The 18,058-nt window shown below is 49.9% G+C and overlaps 1 protein-coding gene across 7 annotated transcripts; it reads left to right on the forward strand.

Annotated features, from left to right (window-relative positions):
* The first annotated feature begins 395 nt into the window (after positions 1-395).
* On the forward strand, positions 396-16,525 carry LOC133350177 (zinc finger protein 79-like). 7 transcript variants are annotated; one of them, XR_009756020.1, is made up of 7 exons: positions 396-911; positions 2,939-3,519; positions 3,820-3,918; positions 4,132-4,224; positions 11,092-11,166; positions 11,635-13,040; positions 13,741-16,525. XR_009756020.1 is itself a non-coding variant. In XM_061564252.1 (6 exons), exons 2-6 carry the CDS (start codon positions 2,958-2,960, stop codon positions 12,294-12,296), a joined length of 1,491 nt encoding a protein of 496 aa, XP_061420236.1. In that variant the 5' UTR covers positions 396-911; positions 2,939-2,957; the 3' UTR covers positions 12,297-16,525. The 7 variants fall into 7 exon arrangements, 6 of the variants coding, with proteins under 6 accessions (XP_061420236.1, XP_061420269.1, XP_061420250.1 ...); XM_061564252.1 differs by having other exon boundaries at positions 11,635-16,525; XM_061564285.1 differs by having other exon boundaries at positions 2,942-3,519; positions 11,635-16,525.
* The last annotated feature ends 1,533 nt before the right edge of the window (positions 16,526-18,058 follow it).

The following is an 18,058-nucleotide window of genomic DNA, read 5'->3' on the forward strand; positions in this document are numbered from 1 at the left end:
GGGAGGGGTTTGGGGGGTGGGGGGAGGGGTTTGGGGGGAGGGGTTTGGGGGGTGGGGGGAGGGGTTTGGCGGGGGTGGGGGGAGGGGGGGTTTGGGGGGTGGGGGGAGGGGTTTGGGGGGTGAGGGGAGGGGTTTGGGGGGTGGGGGAGGAGGGAGTGGGGGAGGGGTTTGGGGGTGGGGGGAGGGGTTTGGGGGGTGGGGGGAGGGGTTTGGCGGGGGGAGGGTTTGGGGGTGGGGGAGGGGTTTGGCGGGGGTGGGGGGAGGGGGCGTTTGGGGGGTGGGGGGAGGGGTTTGGGGGGTGGGGGGAGGGGTTTGGCGGGGTGGGGGGAGGGGTTTGGGGGGAGTAGGGGGCGGGGCTACCCTGATGACGCGAGACGCGCGTCACGTGAGCGGGTGAGCGCTGAGGTTTCCCGCCTGATTCTTCCTCACCAACCCTCGGCCCCCCTCGACCCCCTCATCCCCCTTCGTCCGCCGTACAACTCCGACACTAGGGACCGGCGTCTGGCGGCGGCGGCGACGACGTCGAGGGAGAGAAACTCTCTCGCAAGCGGCGGGGGAAGACGGCCACCCTCGCACCAAGCGGGGAAACACGTGGCGTCGATTGGCGTGCGCCGCTCTTGTGAGGCCTAGTTCAGGCTTCAGCGGCCCAGGCCGAGCCTGGGACTCCCCTCTCGACCCGTGCCCCGGGGCCGCCTCTCTCCACCCTCCTCCTCTTCCTCCTCCTCCCCACCCACTCGGGAGTTGGCGTCGTGGCTCGCGCAGTTCTTCGTCGTTCCGCCATCATTTGGTTCTCTGTTCGCCGTGACCCCCATCACCACCACCGCCGCCGCCTCCTCACCCGATAGAAGCCGTCCACCTCCGGGTGGCTGGGCCCCCCGTGTTTGCCTGCCAATTGGCGTCCGTGGTGTTCGGTTAGTAGCAGGCATTTATATTTTATTTTTTGACCGAGATTTTTGTGCTGCTTTTGTGTTGAGCTATCGCCCTTTACTGCACAGTTTTTTTGGTTAAATAATAGACCTGGGCCGACTCGGAAATACGTCCGATTTTTGATCTTTTTCTCCACTGGTTCTGTCCTCCTGATCCTCTTGCTCCACTGGTTCTGTCCTGGTCCTCTTGCTCCACTGGTTCTGCCCTGGTTCTCTTCCTCCGCTGGTTCTGTCTGGTTCCCTTGCTCCACTGGTTCTGTCCTGGTCCTCTTGCTCCACTGGTTCTGTCCTGGTCCTCTTGCTCCACTGGTTCTGCCCTGGTTCTCTTGCTCCACTGGTTCTGTCCTGGTTCCCTTGCTCCACTGGTTCTTCCTGGTTCCCTTGCTCCACTGGTTCTGACCTGGTCCTCTTGCTCCACTGGTTCTGTCCTGGTTCCCTTGCTCCACTGGTTCTGTCTGGTTCTCTTACTCCACTGGTTCTGTCCTGGTCCTCTTGCTCCACTGGTTTCTGACCTGGTCCTCTTGCTCCACTGGTTCTGTCTGGTTCCCTTGCTCCACTGGTTCTGTCCTGGTTCTCTTACTCCACTGGTTCTGTCCTGGTCCTCTTGCTCCACTGGTTCTGACCTGGTCCTCTTGCTCCACTGGTTCTGTCCTGGTTCCCTTGCTCCACTGGTTCTGTCTGTTCTCTTACTCCACTGGTTCTGTCCTGGTCCTCTTGCTCCACTGGTTCTGTCCTGGTCCCCGTGCTCCACTGGTTCTCTCCTGGTTCTCTTCCTCCACTGGTTCTGTCCTGGTCCTCTTGCTCCACTGGTTCTGTCCTGGTCCTCTTGCTCCACTGGTTCTGTCTGGTTCCCTTGCTCCACTGGTTCTGACCTGGTCCTCTTGCTCCACTGGTTCTGTCTGGTTCCCTTGCTCCACTGGTTCTGTCTGGTTCCCTTGCTCCACTGGTTCTGTCTGGTTCCCTTGCTCCACTGGTTCTGTCCTGGTTCTCTTACTCCACTGGTTCTGTCCTGGTCCTCTTGCTCCACTGGTTCTGACCTGGTCCTCTTGCTCCACTGGTTCTGTCCTGGTTCCCTTGCTCCACTGGTTCTCAATTTGGCAAAGTCGATATTCGCCCACATTACACAGCTCGGAACGATACAATGCAACCATCGCACACGACGGTGAGGTTTCTCTGGGAACTGTCGTCTCCTGGCAAGTTGGGCAGATCTCATTTACATCTGCCATATCTTCGATATTTTTAGGACTTGGGTTTCAGGCCAATTATAAGACCACATTTAAGTTGACGGGTTTGTCTGTGCAGTGTCTGGTGACCAATCTGAGACTCGTCCAAACTAACCACACCTCAGAACAACTCGTTCAGTCAGTTTGTTGGTCTCTGTATAAGTCTTAAATGTCACGTGAGTTATTTGTCACTGGGCTCAGAGCATCATCTGGTTTTGTTAGAGGTGGCTTAAACATGGATTTAATTCCAGGTTCTCGGCGGTGCTGGCTCTCTGATTAGACATCTCGACATTTCTGTATCAGATGCAGAAAATTCTGCCTGAATACATTATCTCAGGGCAGGATGTAACCTCGATCCCAGCAACACGTGTTGCTGGTGAATTAGAAATGCTATTGTTAGTCTGTGTCACCACCTCCACCAACACTAGAAAATAAAAGAAATCACATTTTTGGTCGATTTCCAGTATCATTTCGGTCACAATTAATTTTTGGGTTGGGCCACTTAATTATATGGCCAAACTTTTGTTGTGTAAACCCTCCACCACCCGACAGCATCACCGCTGTGAAATGGGGTTCTCAAATGTGAGTGTAAAGGTATTTAAACTGCCAGTTATTGTTTCGGCTCGCCGATAAGTTAAACAATTGTCACAGCCGAATTTGGTAGTTGGATACGATGGATTGCTTGACACTGCATGAAACATCGTAAGGTATTCAATAATAAAACTAATATAAAAGTATTGAAAGTGATTGTATCTTTATGTCACCACCTCCCATCCTACCATACCCCAGCAGTGCTGATTAGCAAGCGATGGCGGCGTGCGCGGTGGAGGTAAACCCGCGCGGGGACTTCCCGGCGTGGCTGGCGGCACGCGGCATGAAGCCCACGTTCGCCGACGCCATGCAGCGCGAGCTGGGCATCAGCGACTACGAGGAGCTGCTGGCGTGCGCCGAGGACGCGCAGGTGACGGCCGAGCTGCTGGGCGCCGCCCGCGACCGCCTGCCCTTCGCCTTCTACGCCGTGCTGCGCCGACTCGTGCTCGCGCTGGCGCCGACGCGGCGGCGAGGACGTCGCCGGCGGGGGACGACCCCGGGCGACAGCGACGGCGAGGGAGAGGAGCGGCGAGGGTCCGTGGACGAAGACGACGAGGAGGCGGGGGCGTGCGGTCCCCGCTGCGAGGGGGCGCTGGCGAGCCGCGCCGTTCTCGGCAGCCTCCTGGACGCCATCGTGGCCACGCTGAGCTCGTTGAGCCGCGAGTTGCTGCAGTCAGCGCAGCGGTTCCGCTGCCTGGAGCCGGCGCTGGAGCCCGGATACTGTGGCTCCATTGGTGCGGCCGGATCCAACTCTCCTGGAGAGAAGCTCATCGACACAGGTGACGCCGTCACGCCACCACTGCCGTTATAGGTTTATAGTGTCGCGGACACGCACTAAAACAGCACGCACATACGCCTACCGGATTACGTGACGCACCCCCGTTGCGAAGTTCGCATGGGTTCACCAAGAGAGTTACATATATGATCAAAGACTCGCACAGACACCCAGAGCATCTTGCAGAGACCCATAGACTCGTACAAAGTGAATTCTACAAACTCAGATAGATGTGTGGCGTTCACTTTGTGTTGCTGAGTAAAGGTCTCTGTCTGAGTGGCATGTTCTCTCTGGCTTTCCCTAGACATGGTGGACGATGATAACGTGGAGAGCCTGGCGGACTTGCAGCACGACGAGATAGGAATGAACGGACATGCCATTTCGAGTCAAAAACCCTGTGCAGGTGAGAGGACGTTGGTGGGTGGGTGGCCACACTTTGGAGGCAAAGGTTGATGGTTTACGTAGGACAGGGGTCGGTAACTTAAGGCCTGTGGTTCAGATAAGGCCTACCGCGTGGAAATGACACACCGGCAATATATTTTTTCTCCGTCCGCAGCTTGTGTGACCAGCAGCACCCGAGCTGACAAAGTTCCTTGCTTGTTTTTGTGTTTTTTAGACCGCGCCCAACGTGCCCAATGTGACCTCCACACCACCAGCACGGAGACGCCGTTTCTGAGCATCAAGGTCGAGCAAGAGGACGAGACGGAAGGTGAGATGCGTCTGTGTGTGGAGTGCGTGTGGGGCAGCCGCCCTCCAGCAACAGTGGAGGGCAGAGGAGCGACGCTCGCAACGAGCTGAGTGCAAGCAGCTAAAACGCATCAAGTTGGCATATTGGCGAGCACGGGTGGTGTATCTACCAGTCAACCCCATGGCCCCCTGGGTCTGTACCGTGACCGCCTGCTGGCGAGCCTTCCACACTTTGCGTGATAGCCTGAAAGTGCATCTAATCTGGCACAAGCACTGTGGTGGCATCGCCATCATGGGAGGTGAACGGCGGGTGTTGCGAATACAAATAAAACACTCGGCCTTCTAGACCGAATATTTCGTTCACACTCCGTTCAACCACCACACTGCAGATCACGTCACTTCTCTCTCTGCCTCTTCCATCGCACTGCTCCACTCTGGAATTTCCTCCCGTCGTTTCTTTTCCCATTTCAATATTTGTGTAATTATTTTTTTATCTATTCCAACTTTGGCAGTGCTGTTTGTTTGCTAGCCGATTGACGTTTTAGACCTTTGGGCCTGTGCCCAGCAACCGTGTAAAAAAAAGACAGTACAACGAGACGCAGCAAAGTGAAGAATCTGTCCATGAATCAAAATGACGACAATTCATCCAGTCGCGTGGGAGGGGTCGGGGCAGATAGGGGGGGTGGGGGCTGGCGGTGGCAGTTGGGAGGGGACGAGGTGAATCGTTACACCGTGGCCCAGCACGGGGGACCAGCGCTGCCTCCTAGCATCTTCGTCTTTCTTCAGGAAGGTTTTGGCAAGTTGCTGGAGCTCAAAACATCTTTGCCTTCGCCCTGCAGGAGACACAGCAGCCGAAGCAGCAGGGTGCCGTTTGCACGCCGGCTATTCAAAGCCCCCAGCCGCAGAGCCGCAGGCCGCTGACGCCAGTAGCTCGCAGCACAGCAGTTCCGACTCAAACTTCCGCGTCACACTTTTGCCGGAGAGAGACAAAAGCGGCAGCTCGCCTCTCGACTGCGACTACGATGAGGACAAGGAGGAGGAGGACGACCCGTGCGGTCGCTCTGCGTCGGCAGACGAGGGACCGTGCCGGCCAGAATTCCTGGGCTACCTCGACGGCACCGCGCTGGCACTGGTAGACGGCGGCCTGGAAGGGCCGGGGCTCGGGGCGTTGTGCCGGGCCGGCATCGGCGGTGGCGTCGCGCGGAGCGGCTCCACCAGCGGGGAGGCGAGCCGCTGCTGCGAGCAGTGCGGACGCTACTTCTCGTGCCGCAGCAAGCTTCTGGTGCACGTGCGGCGACACACGGGCGAGCGGCCCTACCGCTGCTCCTGCTGTGGCAAGACGTTCGCGCAGGCATGGAACCTGGTGCGGCACCGACGGATTCACGCGGGGCAAAAGCCGTACGAGTGCCAGAACTGCGGGCAGGCCTTCTTTCAGCAGAGCGAGCTGCAGAAGCACAAGTGCCAATCGCCGTCACCGCCACCGGCAGCAGTAAAGGAGGAGAAGGGTGGGGGGTGTGCCAGATAGTGCTTGTGACGATCGGTCTGCCGAACAACGAGCTCGTCCCCCTCGCCGTCTCCGCCCCGTCGATGTTTCGTGCCATCGCGGTGGCCACCGCCTGCTGCTGTGCGCAAGTACAGCCGAATGTGATCCATACTTATTAGTAGGTGAGCAGTAGCCGGGTTAGTAGGCCGAGCAGTCGTTGATTGATAAGTTGCCGTGTAACGATTCACTGCTAACCCCCCACCCCAAAGGTGTGCTTTGAGGGTGGGGGAAATACCAAATAATTATTTTTACTTTATTTAGCGTCATCCATGTACATTCTATCTCAAAACACTGAAGATTGTGAACCACGAATAACGTCCAGAAAGGGATGAGGAATGCTATCAAGACAACACCAATACGGTCAAGGGTGTGTGGTAACCAAACGCAAACCAGGCGGGGTGACGGTAAACACTTGAGCCCCTGTTATTGCAGAACGTCTAGAGAATGACCACACAGCACACCAACCATGGAGTCCCCTACATGGAGACAGCAATAAGACGAGGTTCCAACCGGCACCACAATGCTGGCAGATCGACACCAGAATGATTCATCACAGCTGCGGACAGTAACCGCCACCCCTCACACACAATGTCATTTCTAAGTTTACCACCGCCCTCGCCGCCTCTCCCGGGAGAGTCGATGTACCGTGAAGTTGTCAGGGTTGCAACCTGATTCATGAATCTGTTGCGTGCATCGTGCATCTCGTTTGGGTGTTTTCTTGTGTTCTGCCCGTTTCTGTGGTGTTTTCCGTCTCGCTTGTGTTTTCTGTCGCTCCTTGTGTTGTCCTTCTCGTTTGGTACATTAGGCTACTTGAGCGTCGCACAGTAATTCCTCGTTTAACGCGGCAGATTCGTTCCCGAGAAGTGCCACGTTAACATGAAATTAATGAAGCAAAAAAAAATTCCCCACGGGAGATGTTAGGAAATAGTTTGGCCAGCTACGATGTACACACACACCATAAGGTGGCGGGGCAGAGAATTGAAATTCGGGTACGTTACGCACTGTGTCATTCTGCGCGTAAGCATTCCCGTACCGCTCAGCCGTGCAGCTCAAGGAGAACAGTAGTTCGTCGTCGGATGCTCAGAAATCGTGTTATTATGATGTGCAAAAAAAGTATTCCCTAATAGAAGAACCGTGTTATAGTGAAATTGCGTTAAGAAAAGACTTGCCGTACAGTTTACGCATGTTTTTTTTTGTGAGTGAATGATTTTTGGGTTAAGCTGCAATGATCTGGCCAAAATCTTTTTTTTTCCTAAGATCCACCACTGTCAAACACGGTCACACCAATTCAGATTGTTACAAGGCATTTCGGGATCATTAAGGGCGGGTTCAGCAAGTCACAACGGCAAATAATTTCAAAACAACTATAGGAGTGCACAATAGGTAAGAAAGTCAGGAGATATAAACAACAAATTATGTTTTGATTTAAAGCTTTCGTGACTACAGGGATTCATATTCTTGGTTCTTTCGGTAAAGTCACGTAGAAGGGAAATAATAAAAATATAAAAACAATTTTCACGACGTTTCGACTGCAACACAAGCTGTGGATTTCACACCTGATGACGATTGCTTGTGTTGCAGTCGAAACGTGATAATTTTTATTCTTTTTATATTTTTATTATTTCCCTTCTACGTGACTTTACTGAAAGAACCAATAAAACATATAATTCAACTATTTCAAGGCTTGGACAAGGCAGCAAAAACAACAACAACAACAACAACACTCCCAGACCAAACTTAGGGTAACACATTTTACGTACCAACTATTTTTGTTTCGGCTCACTCTCGCCACGTGGGTTCAGAAAATCTCTCAACCAAATATAAGCGTCCCTCGCATAGCGTGCGACATGCATTCCTGAGGGGGGTTACCGAATAAACAATTATCATTTCATTATTTTAGCCCTGGATTTGTATAATAGGTGAAAATTATCGTGCCTAATTATGATATTAACATAGCAAAAATTACTTTAATAACCACTTATTAACATAAAATAATTGCTCCTTGCAAAGATTTATATTTGATGAGGGTAACTTTGAGGGCTTCTTGAACCCTTTCCGTGCACGATGCAAACAAAGACGGCAGATCTACAACGGCTACGCCCAGCCTCGGTGACGCCATCAGAAATATTCGGGGTTTTTTTATTATCGGAATTGTTATCGTTAAAGATTATTTTTTACTTTGAAAATGTTTTATACTCTTAGGTTTGTTTTCTGCTTTCTGAGCACGCAACTGTGAAACGCATAGTCTAAGTGTGACGTATGCCCCTTGAAGATGAATCTCTTGACCCCGAATTTGTGCTACGGGGGTGGGTGGGGGGGGGGCACGTTACGCGAGGGATGCATGTTAGAGAATTTTTGTTCAAATATTTCACCTGGAAAATCGCTTGGGACGGATCACCATCCCGTTCGCAGGGGAGTCCAGGGTATCAATTGACACTTGCGTAGCGAACACGTGATGGTGCCGCTTATGCGCGCACACACACACATTTGATATCTATAACTTCCATCGTATTAATTTATAGACGTGCGCACCCAGTCAAATAAAAATTGCACGAGTCATCGTGCCTGGAGCCAGCGAGGAAACACAATTGTAAAGCAACGCTAACAGTACGTTCACGGTGAGACTAAAAAGTAAATGGTGGGCTTCGGAGATCTCGTGGCGTCATTTGGAAAGATTAGTCAGTCATCGGTGGGTTTGCAGAGCCACATCACCCTCCACTGTGACACTACTGCAGACCGTGAAAGCGTCACGCTATACCAGTGTTCTTCACTCGCTTTAAAAGGCGGGGGGGACAGTTTCGCCGATAATTACACTGGTCAAAAAAAAAAACCATTTTTTTCTGGCCTGGACTTTTGCAGCTGTTTTAGACTAATTTCAGGGTGCTGATTCCAAATCTGATCTCAGATTTGCTCTATCACATCTCATTTTATGCTATCGGCATACCCCATTTTCATTGATTTTACCCGAAATTAACTCTGTCACTTATGATTGCAAGTTGTTGCGAGTCAGTGACTGCTTTAGTGTTACAATATGGTGCTGTATTTTTAGGATATTGTGTTTATAATATCATTTTATGTAGATATCCACATTTATTTAATATTTTTCTTCTGCAGTTATTGAAAATGCAATATTTGATATCTCAAAAACCTGATGTGATAGGATTTGGAATCAGCACCCCAAAATTACCTTAAAACTGTTGGAATACCTTGTGCCAGAAAAAGTGTGGTGACCAGTGTAATACATCATCAGTGTGAGGGCTGCAAGTTGTGTTTTCACTTTTGTGTCTTGTTGGGAGACCGCATCAGTGGCCCGTTGACCTTGCAATGAACAACACTGTGCGATGAGAATGGCGCAAATATCAGATTTTTGTATGTTGAACTTATTTCGTTCTAGATTTGAAACTTTCGTGACTGCAAGGATTCATATTCTTAGGTTTTTTCGGTAAAGTCACGTAGGTCAAAAATTAAAATTAATGAAAATAAAATAAAAATCACGACGTTTCGGAGGCAACACAAGCTTCCGTCTTCAGGTGGAACCATCACAGCACGATAGCTGTATCAAGTGATCAGTGGCCCGTGGACCTCAAGTGATACAGCTGTCGTGGCTGTGACGGTTCCACCTGAAGACGGAAGCTTGTGTTGCCTCCGAAACGTCATGATTTTTATTTTATTTTACTTTTATTAATTTAAATTTTTTACCTACGTGACTTTACCGAAACAACCTACGAATATGAACTTATTTCGCTCCATACGTAGCCAATTTCGATAAACTAAATTGTCAATTATTACTCGTTTGCTATCTGTGTGCCTATCGACACTGGACGCATTTGCAATTTGAGACGTAATCCATCCCGAAGGATTTTGCAGGTGAAATATTTAGTTTTTTTTAGATGCATTACTGTACAGTAGATATTTAAATAGCACCTGCACTGTTTACAACTATAATCCATTTCTATGTTTTTTTATGTTAACACAAGTATGTAATATTTACATTAATTCATTGACGTAGATTAATTAACTTCGGAGAACTAACGCATTAATCGGCATACATTAACTTTGTTATTATAGACCCCTGTATCAATTTATACTTACGTTGAGACCAGGTGGCTCCGCAATCGGAACGAGCGGCTTCGCTATCAAAACCTCGTGGGACACTCGAATGTTGGTTGGTTTTAGGGTCGGGGTGTCGCGACCCCATCATCCCTACACAGGCTGTTAAAATGAGTACCACTTTTTTCGACGGTGGTTGCCCAATGGGGTGGACTTGCCCCTGCTGTAAAAATGTGTAATTCTTCACCGGGCTCAGGACTTGATGCGCATTTGCGCGGGGAAATCAATCTCGTTGACTTTTTAAAAATTGTATTTCAATTTTTGTAACTAATGTTAGTTTGAGGTTATCAATTGCATGTTGGTGAACTAAAAACAAACACGTGAACAACTTCCATTGTATTTTAAGAATTCACCAACAGCTGAGCGCCATTTCCCATTGGTCACACCGCGCTGATGAGACTCAGGGAAGTCAAAACGAGTCCAGGCCTTGCTGCATGCTGCAAGTTATTTTGTGAAGCCAGTCCGCTGTGCTCCCCCTTCGTGTATGTAAGCTCGCTTTTGTAACGCCTTCTCGCTTGTTTGTAGGTGGTTTTTCTCCCCGTTGGTTTTATAACTGCTTCTCTTGTAAAATGCTTTATAATTTTGAAACGAGTGTAATAAACGATGATGCTGTTGATTAACCGAGATGTTACCATGCGTTGTTTTCAGCGGGTGGCGAGACAGACCCGGCGCGCGTTTCATTCCGTCGTCGTGATGTCGACGGCGATCGTGACCATTTCAGATTCCCCAGCACCGCATGCCGCAAGGGTTTGGGTTACTTTCTGAGTTTTTGTCCTGGTCCTCCTGTTTCCCTCCCATAGCTCAAGCAAAACATCTGTACGATGTAACTGGTATTGTCCAAAACATCCAAATGCTGAAGAATTACCCAGCAAATTTCTCAGTTAGGATCGTTTGAAGCAGCAGCAACAAAGCCCCCGATCTCACGAGAGCTTTGGCGCAGGACCCTCTTTGAAATAGTCGGTAATCTTTTGAATTTGCCAAACTACGACCATGAGGCCGTCGCACAATGGCCTCTACTCGTTTAGAATGACATCTCGCGGAATCTTTGATGCGTCCACTAAGCGAAGCGTTTTTCACGACAGTAAAGCGCCCGACAAGAATAACAACAACCAGGGGGGGCGTCCCACTGGTTTACAAACTGCGGGTTTCTGCAACAAGTGGCAAACGCGCCATCGCCGAGCCACGTCCACAGGTCACGGGTTTCGGGCGCCCATGCATTTCTCGCTTGTGCCGCAGACACGCTGGTGGTGCAGGAGAAGGAGGAGGGCGCGTGGGAGCACGGCGAGCGGAGCGGCGAGGGCATGTGGGACGGTAAACAGCACCACGCAGTAATACGTCTCTCGTCATCTCTTGTTACCATCTGAACGGTCACACACGGCGCGCACAATGTTGCGACACGCCTGTCTCCACTTCTAGACGTGATTGGGTAGAATTGGCTGCGCTGGGTGGGACGTGCACGTTGGGGGCGGAGGGTCAATGGCCGAGACAGGCACTGACACGGTCTCCACAAATTCTGCGGCAAAGGAAAAGGCCAAAGAGCGAGCAGATGGTGGGAGACTATCAAGGAAGATCTATGGGTTTCTGTGAGCCTACAGCTTCCTGTATGATGCTGGCGGTCTCTGTGCATCTTTGTGCGAGTCTTAAGAGCAGATTGTGGGAGACCGTGAGGGCAGATCTGGGAGAAAACGTTTGTAGCGAGGACTGGTGGTGGCATCGTCAGCTTTGGCCACGGGTGACGCCTTGATCCGTTTGTCCGTCTTTCCGCTTCCCTGGCACTAGATTTGACGGTCGACGCTGAGCAAAAGCACGTGGCAAATCCGCCTCCGCGGAACTCGGCCAAGCAGCGCGACCGGAGCTGGACACCGGCAACGGATGCGGCACGTTACCGTCGCGTCGCAGTGGCGGCACCGCCAATTTCCTACCGTGCAACTGGCTGCGGCAATAGCGCCGCCGCCGGCGCCGCCGCCGCCACCACCAACGACGATGACGACAACGACGACGACAACGACGACAATAACCACAACGAAAACCTGGACGACGAGCAGGGCTTTGCCGACGACTACGGGGAGGACGAGGACGACGAGGCGATGGGTGGGGGATTGGCGGCGGGGCAGTTCGCTTGCGCCGAATTGGCCGTGCCCGGCGAAGGCGGCGGCGGCGGCGAGTGGGGCGGTGTCGGCGGCGGCGGCGGGAGGGAGAGGCGGTACCGCTGCCACGTGTGCGGGAAGCGCTTCCTGAAGGGCCGCGACGTGACGCGCCACATGCGCACGCACACGGGCGAGAAGCCTTACGCGTGCGAGGCATGCGGAGTCCGCTTCACACAGTCCTACAGCCTGACGCGGCACTTGCGTCGCCTCCACACCGCACGGCCCCTGCCGCCGCCGCCACCGCACGACCCACGCCGCCCTCTCTCCCTGCCCCGAGCGGCCGATGTCTCCTGAACCGTGCCACCTGCGGAACCCTGCCACTTTCCTCCTGCTCCCTGGGACCTCCATTGCCAGTATCAAAATATAAGAAGAGCTTTTACCCCAAACTGAAACCTTTCGCAAGGAATCATGTCGACATTGACCACGTATACTTGCGGTGAACATGCAAACAAAAACAACATGCTCTGATAGTATCTGCATTGTCTTTCAAACTGATTGGTCCACAACAGAGACGTCTTTCTTTAGAACCTCGTCTCAAGCAGTGTTAGATCAGAGGACGACACCAAAATGAGAACAGCACAACGACAATGCCACTATCAGGGCATTGAGAGCTCGGGGTCAGCAGTTTGCATGTTCACCACAAGTATATTTGGTCAATGCTGACATAATTCTTTGCAAGATGTTTCAGTTTGGTGTTTTAACATCTTAACACAGCTGTTTTATTGCTAGACAGGGTGAAACTTATTCTTATATTGCCCCTTGCTACCGCCTGTCATCCCGAATGCCAGTGTTGCCAACTCAAACCACGGGAATACAGGTAGTCCCCGAGTTACGATGGTCCGACTAACGATATTTCGATCTGGCGATAGCAATATAACAAAATTGTCATATTTTACATTTCGCGCGGCAGGCAATCGCAGCAGTGTACGCGGTACGATACTGAGACTTTATAATTGCCATCCTCTTTCAACAACTAAGTTAATGTAGCCATCAACAACCTAACATCTTTCAAGTGTGCAGACGACGGACAGAATCTTGGTGAGTATAGTACAATACGATACGTTACGATACGTTCAATGCATGCATGATAAGTAGCTTTAGCGATTTCATTTTAGGGTTACCATGATACGATACATACGTTCAATGCATGTTAAACGTTTTTATAGCAGATAGGATTGTTTCCTGAAAAAACTTTCTATTAAATTGCAGTTCATATAGGTAGGCTAAGAATTTACCTTGTTTTTTACTTTAAATCGTACTGTGCAATACAGTATTGTAATTAATAAATACATACAGTATATAGTTTATACAGTACGGTGCTGTAAATTGCTCTGTTTTGCTTAATTATCACCATTCTTTAAGACTCCTGGGTAGGCTAGGCCATCTTCGACTTACGATATTTTCGACTTACGATGGGGTCGTCGTAACGCATCTCCATCGTAAGTAGAGGGAGTACCTGTATACCGGATGTTGATCGATGCGATGTCTAAATTCGCCGAAACTATCGCGTTGATTTAGCGAGCATTGAATGTAGCGAGCTGATACAGGGTCCCCTGAATGCACCCACACCCATAATTGCATATACATTTGAATTATGTCCTCGTCTGGAATGTGACCAGATTGTTTGCCAGTCACTTTAGCAAAAGGTGTTACTAGGCATGTGGCCATGTATTGCGCGGAAGTTAAACATTATTTCTTGCTCAAATGAGCAAGTGCTCTTCTGTTTATCGCCTCGCAGAGCCAATGATGGAAATTCCACATCCCATGGTGGGTGGCGAATCAATCTAAAGGACAGACAATGTTGACTTCCTCAGAAGGTGGTACTTGTTTCGTCAACCTGGTCTGAGTCGACACCAGTGATCAAGATCTGAACTCACAACTTTCCAATCGTGGACTGCTTGCTCAGCCGCTGAGCCACCTGGCTGAATCACAAAATAAACTCGCAGATGAGCCTGAATATGCGCCTGAAATCGGCATAACACAAATAATGATTGTCGTTGTGGAGATAATATAAGCAGCAAAATCAACAAGTACACCATGCGCTCCTTTCCCACACATCTCAGATCAGATATGGGGGGCATTGTCCTGCGCAGCCCATGGTCGCGTTCATCCTCTGCTCAGCTCACGGCAAGGTCCCTTGCCAGCCCCCACCCTGGAGGTGACGGTTCAACCCGCTGCAGCCACGAGGAAACTCGACTCCCCGCCGGAGAGGGACTCGAGGCGGATCCTGAGGGTCTCCACGCTCAGGAGATGGCGATCAGTGTTGAGGAAAACCACGTCCCTGGAGACGATGCAGTCAATGCAGGAGCTTCCAGCCCACGAAAGCATGATCGCTCGCCCACCTCCGCATTGGCTGGCGTCGGAGGTCCAAGTCCAGCGATGCAGGCCAGGAAGCCGTCGGAATCGTGAACCAGCAATTCTCAGCCACTCGGACGTTGCAAAGTTAAAGAGCGAGGATTCTTTGCGAAACTTCGTAAGCCATGTGGACCAATACACACTTCTAATCCGAATGTTGAACTTCTTTTGCACCGTCCGTAGCCAACCTTGCTAATCGGAGGTGCAGGGAAAAGAACAATGGACCTCAGGCCACTTTCACCTTTAGTCTGCCCAATTCTCTTGATAGGAGAGGTAAGGTATCATATTCTACCAGAGTTGGGACGTTCCAGGAACAGAATCTTATGATTTTACGAAGGTTCACATCAGCCTGGCACCTTTGGGGTGACGACCCCTCAGCTCTCCCTCGACGTAAAATACAATATTTTTTTACACATCCAATCGGCCACACACCCTTTTTGGATGTGCATATTTCGGCAACATTGATTTAAACACAAGGGAACTCGGGACCATTTTTGAAATTTATTGTCTCATCAGCAGATACGGGTTTGCTTGAAGCAAGGACCCTCTTCGATATACCAAAATACAAAGTCGCTCAAATCTAGCGACTAAATGGTTGAGTTGGCAGCACTAAGTACACTCAGCCAGGCGTTTGTTCGATGCTGTCTGCCGTTGAATTTGATTAAAATTGGCGAACCAATATGTGACTGGTACCGCGGGAGTTCCAGCAGCTCGGTCTACACTTTGAGCGAGATAAATTTGCAGTCTGTGCCATCATCGTTAGCCATATATCCACTGCTCGATGAAGGCCTCTGCAAACCACCGCTATCTCGTGGGTGTCGCATTGCAACTATTTTTCTATGGGGGCCATAATCACATGCTGAATAGAGTCTACAGAATGTAGGGTTTTGCTTGTCAGTGCTTACGATATTTGGGCTCTGGGCTCAGTCTGACGTACTATATTATCAGTTTTATCAGCCATGATCTGCTGCTGGATGAAGGATTCTACACAACCGTCGCTGCCTGTCACGGGTCTTGCGACGGAACGATCCATCCTGCGCAAGAGCCAAGTTGATCACTCCGTCTCTGAGATGTACGTCCTCTCAGACACGTCGTTCCCTGCTGTGGTTGGCACTGTTATGATCGACCACTGACCGGCAGTCATCCCGACTTCGCAACTTGACCATCCCAAGCCCCATTAATATCTTGGGAGTTAGAACTTTGAACATGGCTAGCATTGGTTGCAAGTGATAGCTGAACCAGCCGTTGAAACCCACCTGCACTGACCAGCGTGGTAAAGTATGATGAAGTGACCCCGATGACTGAATGCATGCAGAGGCTTTCATCCAGCAGTGGATATTCGGAGGAATGCGGAACCGCGGAAGATGCCGAGATGATTTCCCTGGTCTCTGGCCGAACACGGTTATTCTTCAGTTTCTTTGTAATTCCCGCAACTGCTATCGGAATCGTGTTGTGAGATGAAGAAATCTTTCAGCTGGCAGTGCAACCATCAAGTATAAGAGCGGACCCTGTAAGATAACTTCACGGAACTACTTCTGAAGTCGCGTCAATCGGCCTCTTCATCCACACCAGTGGCACATGTTGTAGTGTCCTGCAAACTTTTTGTATTTCAAATATTTTTTTATTTGTGCAGTCTGTGGTGACCGTGCTGCTGAAAATGTCGAACCCAGGATCTCATTGGTGACAGCTCAGCACCTCTGACCTCTGTGTCACACGACCGCCGCATGTATTTTTACAGGACCATGCTTTTTTTTTTATAAATTTTTCTTGCTGTAAATATTCTACCCTGTTCCATAAGAGCTGTACATTTTTGGATGGTTAATGAAAATGGTTTGAATCCTTATTGTAAGTTTTTTTTTACCATTATAGCCATTTCGTAAACGCTTTATGATGGCAACCTTTAGTGATCTTGCTAATTTCAAGCGCGACCTTGTATAAATGCCCACACATGTTCGTCGGCGTTAAACCGCATGCCGTATTTTAAACAAATTATGTCCTGCAGCTTTTGTATGTATGTTGGACTTCTTTCTCACCGTACGCAGCCACAACCGTGCTAAGCGGAGGTGCAGTCGGAAGAATCGCGTTCGCTAAAATCATTTTTCGACCACTTGGTTTTCCTGTGTAAAAGCGCTTTACACTAACTTGAAATAAAAGAGCTTTTGTCTGTATGCAAGACCAACAGGGTTGATTTGGTGCGCGAGTGCTATTATTGTTGCTTGTCAACCCATTGTTCTTGTCGTAACTTTGAGCTTAAATTTCGATTTGAAGCTTTCGTGACTGCAGGGATTCATCTTCTTGGTTCTTTCGGTAAAGTCACGTAGAATGTAAATAATAAAATAATAATAAGTATAACCCGTAAAAACAAAGTTTTTCACTATAAATCCTTTATATGCGTGGCGGCTCGAGTCCTCTGGCTTGAGATGGCTGCCACCTATGGGTCAGATGATTGTCTGCCAGTATTAAGCAATTGGTAATTAAATATTTAATTTGTTTTCCCTAAACAGTGTAAAATTTTGGAGAAAAAAAATTCACGAACATTAATTGTCTCGCACAACGAGTCTGTGTGCAAAATGTCAGCTCGATTGGATCACGGGAAGTGGGTTAAAAAACGACCGAAAGATTTGCACGGTCGTAAGCAAGCAAGCACGCAAGCAAGCAAGCGAACTTAATATAAAGTATTTAAAAATAAAACAAACTAATTCTCACGACGTTTCGGCCACAACGAAGGACGGCTGCTTGCGTTGTGGCCGAAACGTGAGAATTATTTAATGTTAGATTTTTATTATTTTATTATTTCCATTCTACGTGAGTTTACCGAAAGAACCAAGAAGATGAACTTTGAGCTTATACGTATTTCCTTCCCTGGATGCTGCCATGGTGGTCAGCGCACTGAACTTGCAATCCAGAGGGCACCGGTTCGATTCCATCTCACGGCGCTGGGAGTTGAAACAATGGGGCAACGTTTCATCACCCCACCCCCCCACGCTCCGCCTCTGTCCACCCAGCAGTGTCGATGATTTCACCACAATTCGTGGATGGACAGGTCACGTGTGGTGGGGTTAAGTGTGGGTACTCCCACTTCTCTCAAAACGTCTGACCAGTGTGAAAAAAATATGCCAATGCTCTTTTAGAGCCGGCTAAAATATCTACATTATTAAGCATTAGATTTTACATTCTATAAACTGTAAACGTTTTTATTTTAGCAGGTCAGGCCCACTGAGTTATTTATCTCTTTTTCAGCAGCAACCTGGCCGCAAATGATAGCCAAACGAAGTGACTTTATCGTGTGTAAATGTATAGCGGTCAAATACAGTAAGTGCATGTTGATTCTAAATGTGGAGGGAAAAACTAGAGGACCCGGAGAAAAATCCACGCCAACTCCCAAATATACAGCAGGCATCAGGGTCGGGGTCAAACCCACGGACCTCCTGTAAACCAGGCGAGGTAGTTAACATCTCGCCACCGCGGCGTCTGTAATATGTCAGTCGCATGACATGACGCCTATAAACACATTCCTACGGAGGGAGCTGGTAGGAACGTTGGGTTGCTCGGTCAATGGCCAGGGTCAACGGCGGCGTGGTGTATTCCGCAAATATGCCCGACTGTGAGGGCGGGCACAAGCCGGCGTGAGTAGGTTAAACGTTGAGTTTTATAAGGGCACCACGGGGTGACCAGCCCCTCCCCACCCAGCCCATTTTTAA

Source organism: Lethenteron reissneri, chromosome 4 (assembly GCF_015708825.2).
Source record: "Lethenteron reissneri isolate LAM-NWPU_2019-01 chromosome 4, ASM1570882v1, whole genome shotgun sequence".
Taxonomy (NCBI): Eukaryota; Metazoa; Chordata; class Hyperoartia; order Petromyzontiformes; family Petromyzontidae; genus Lethenteron; species Lethenteron reissneri.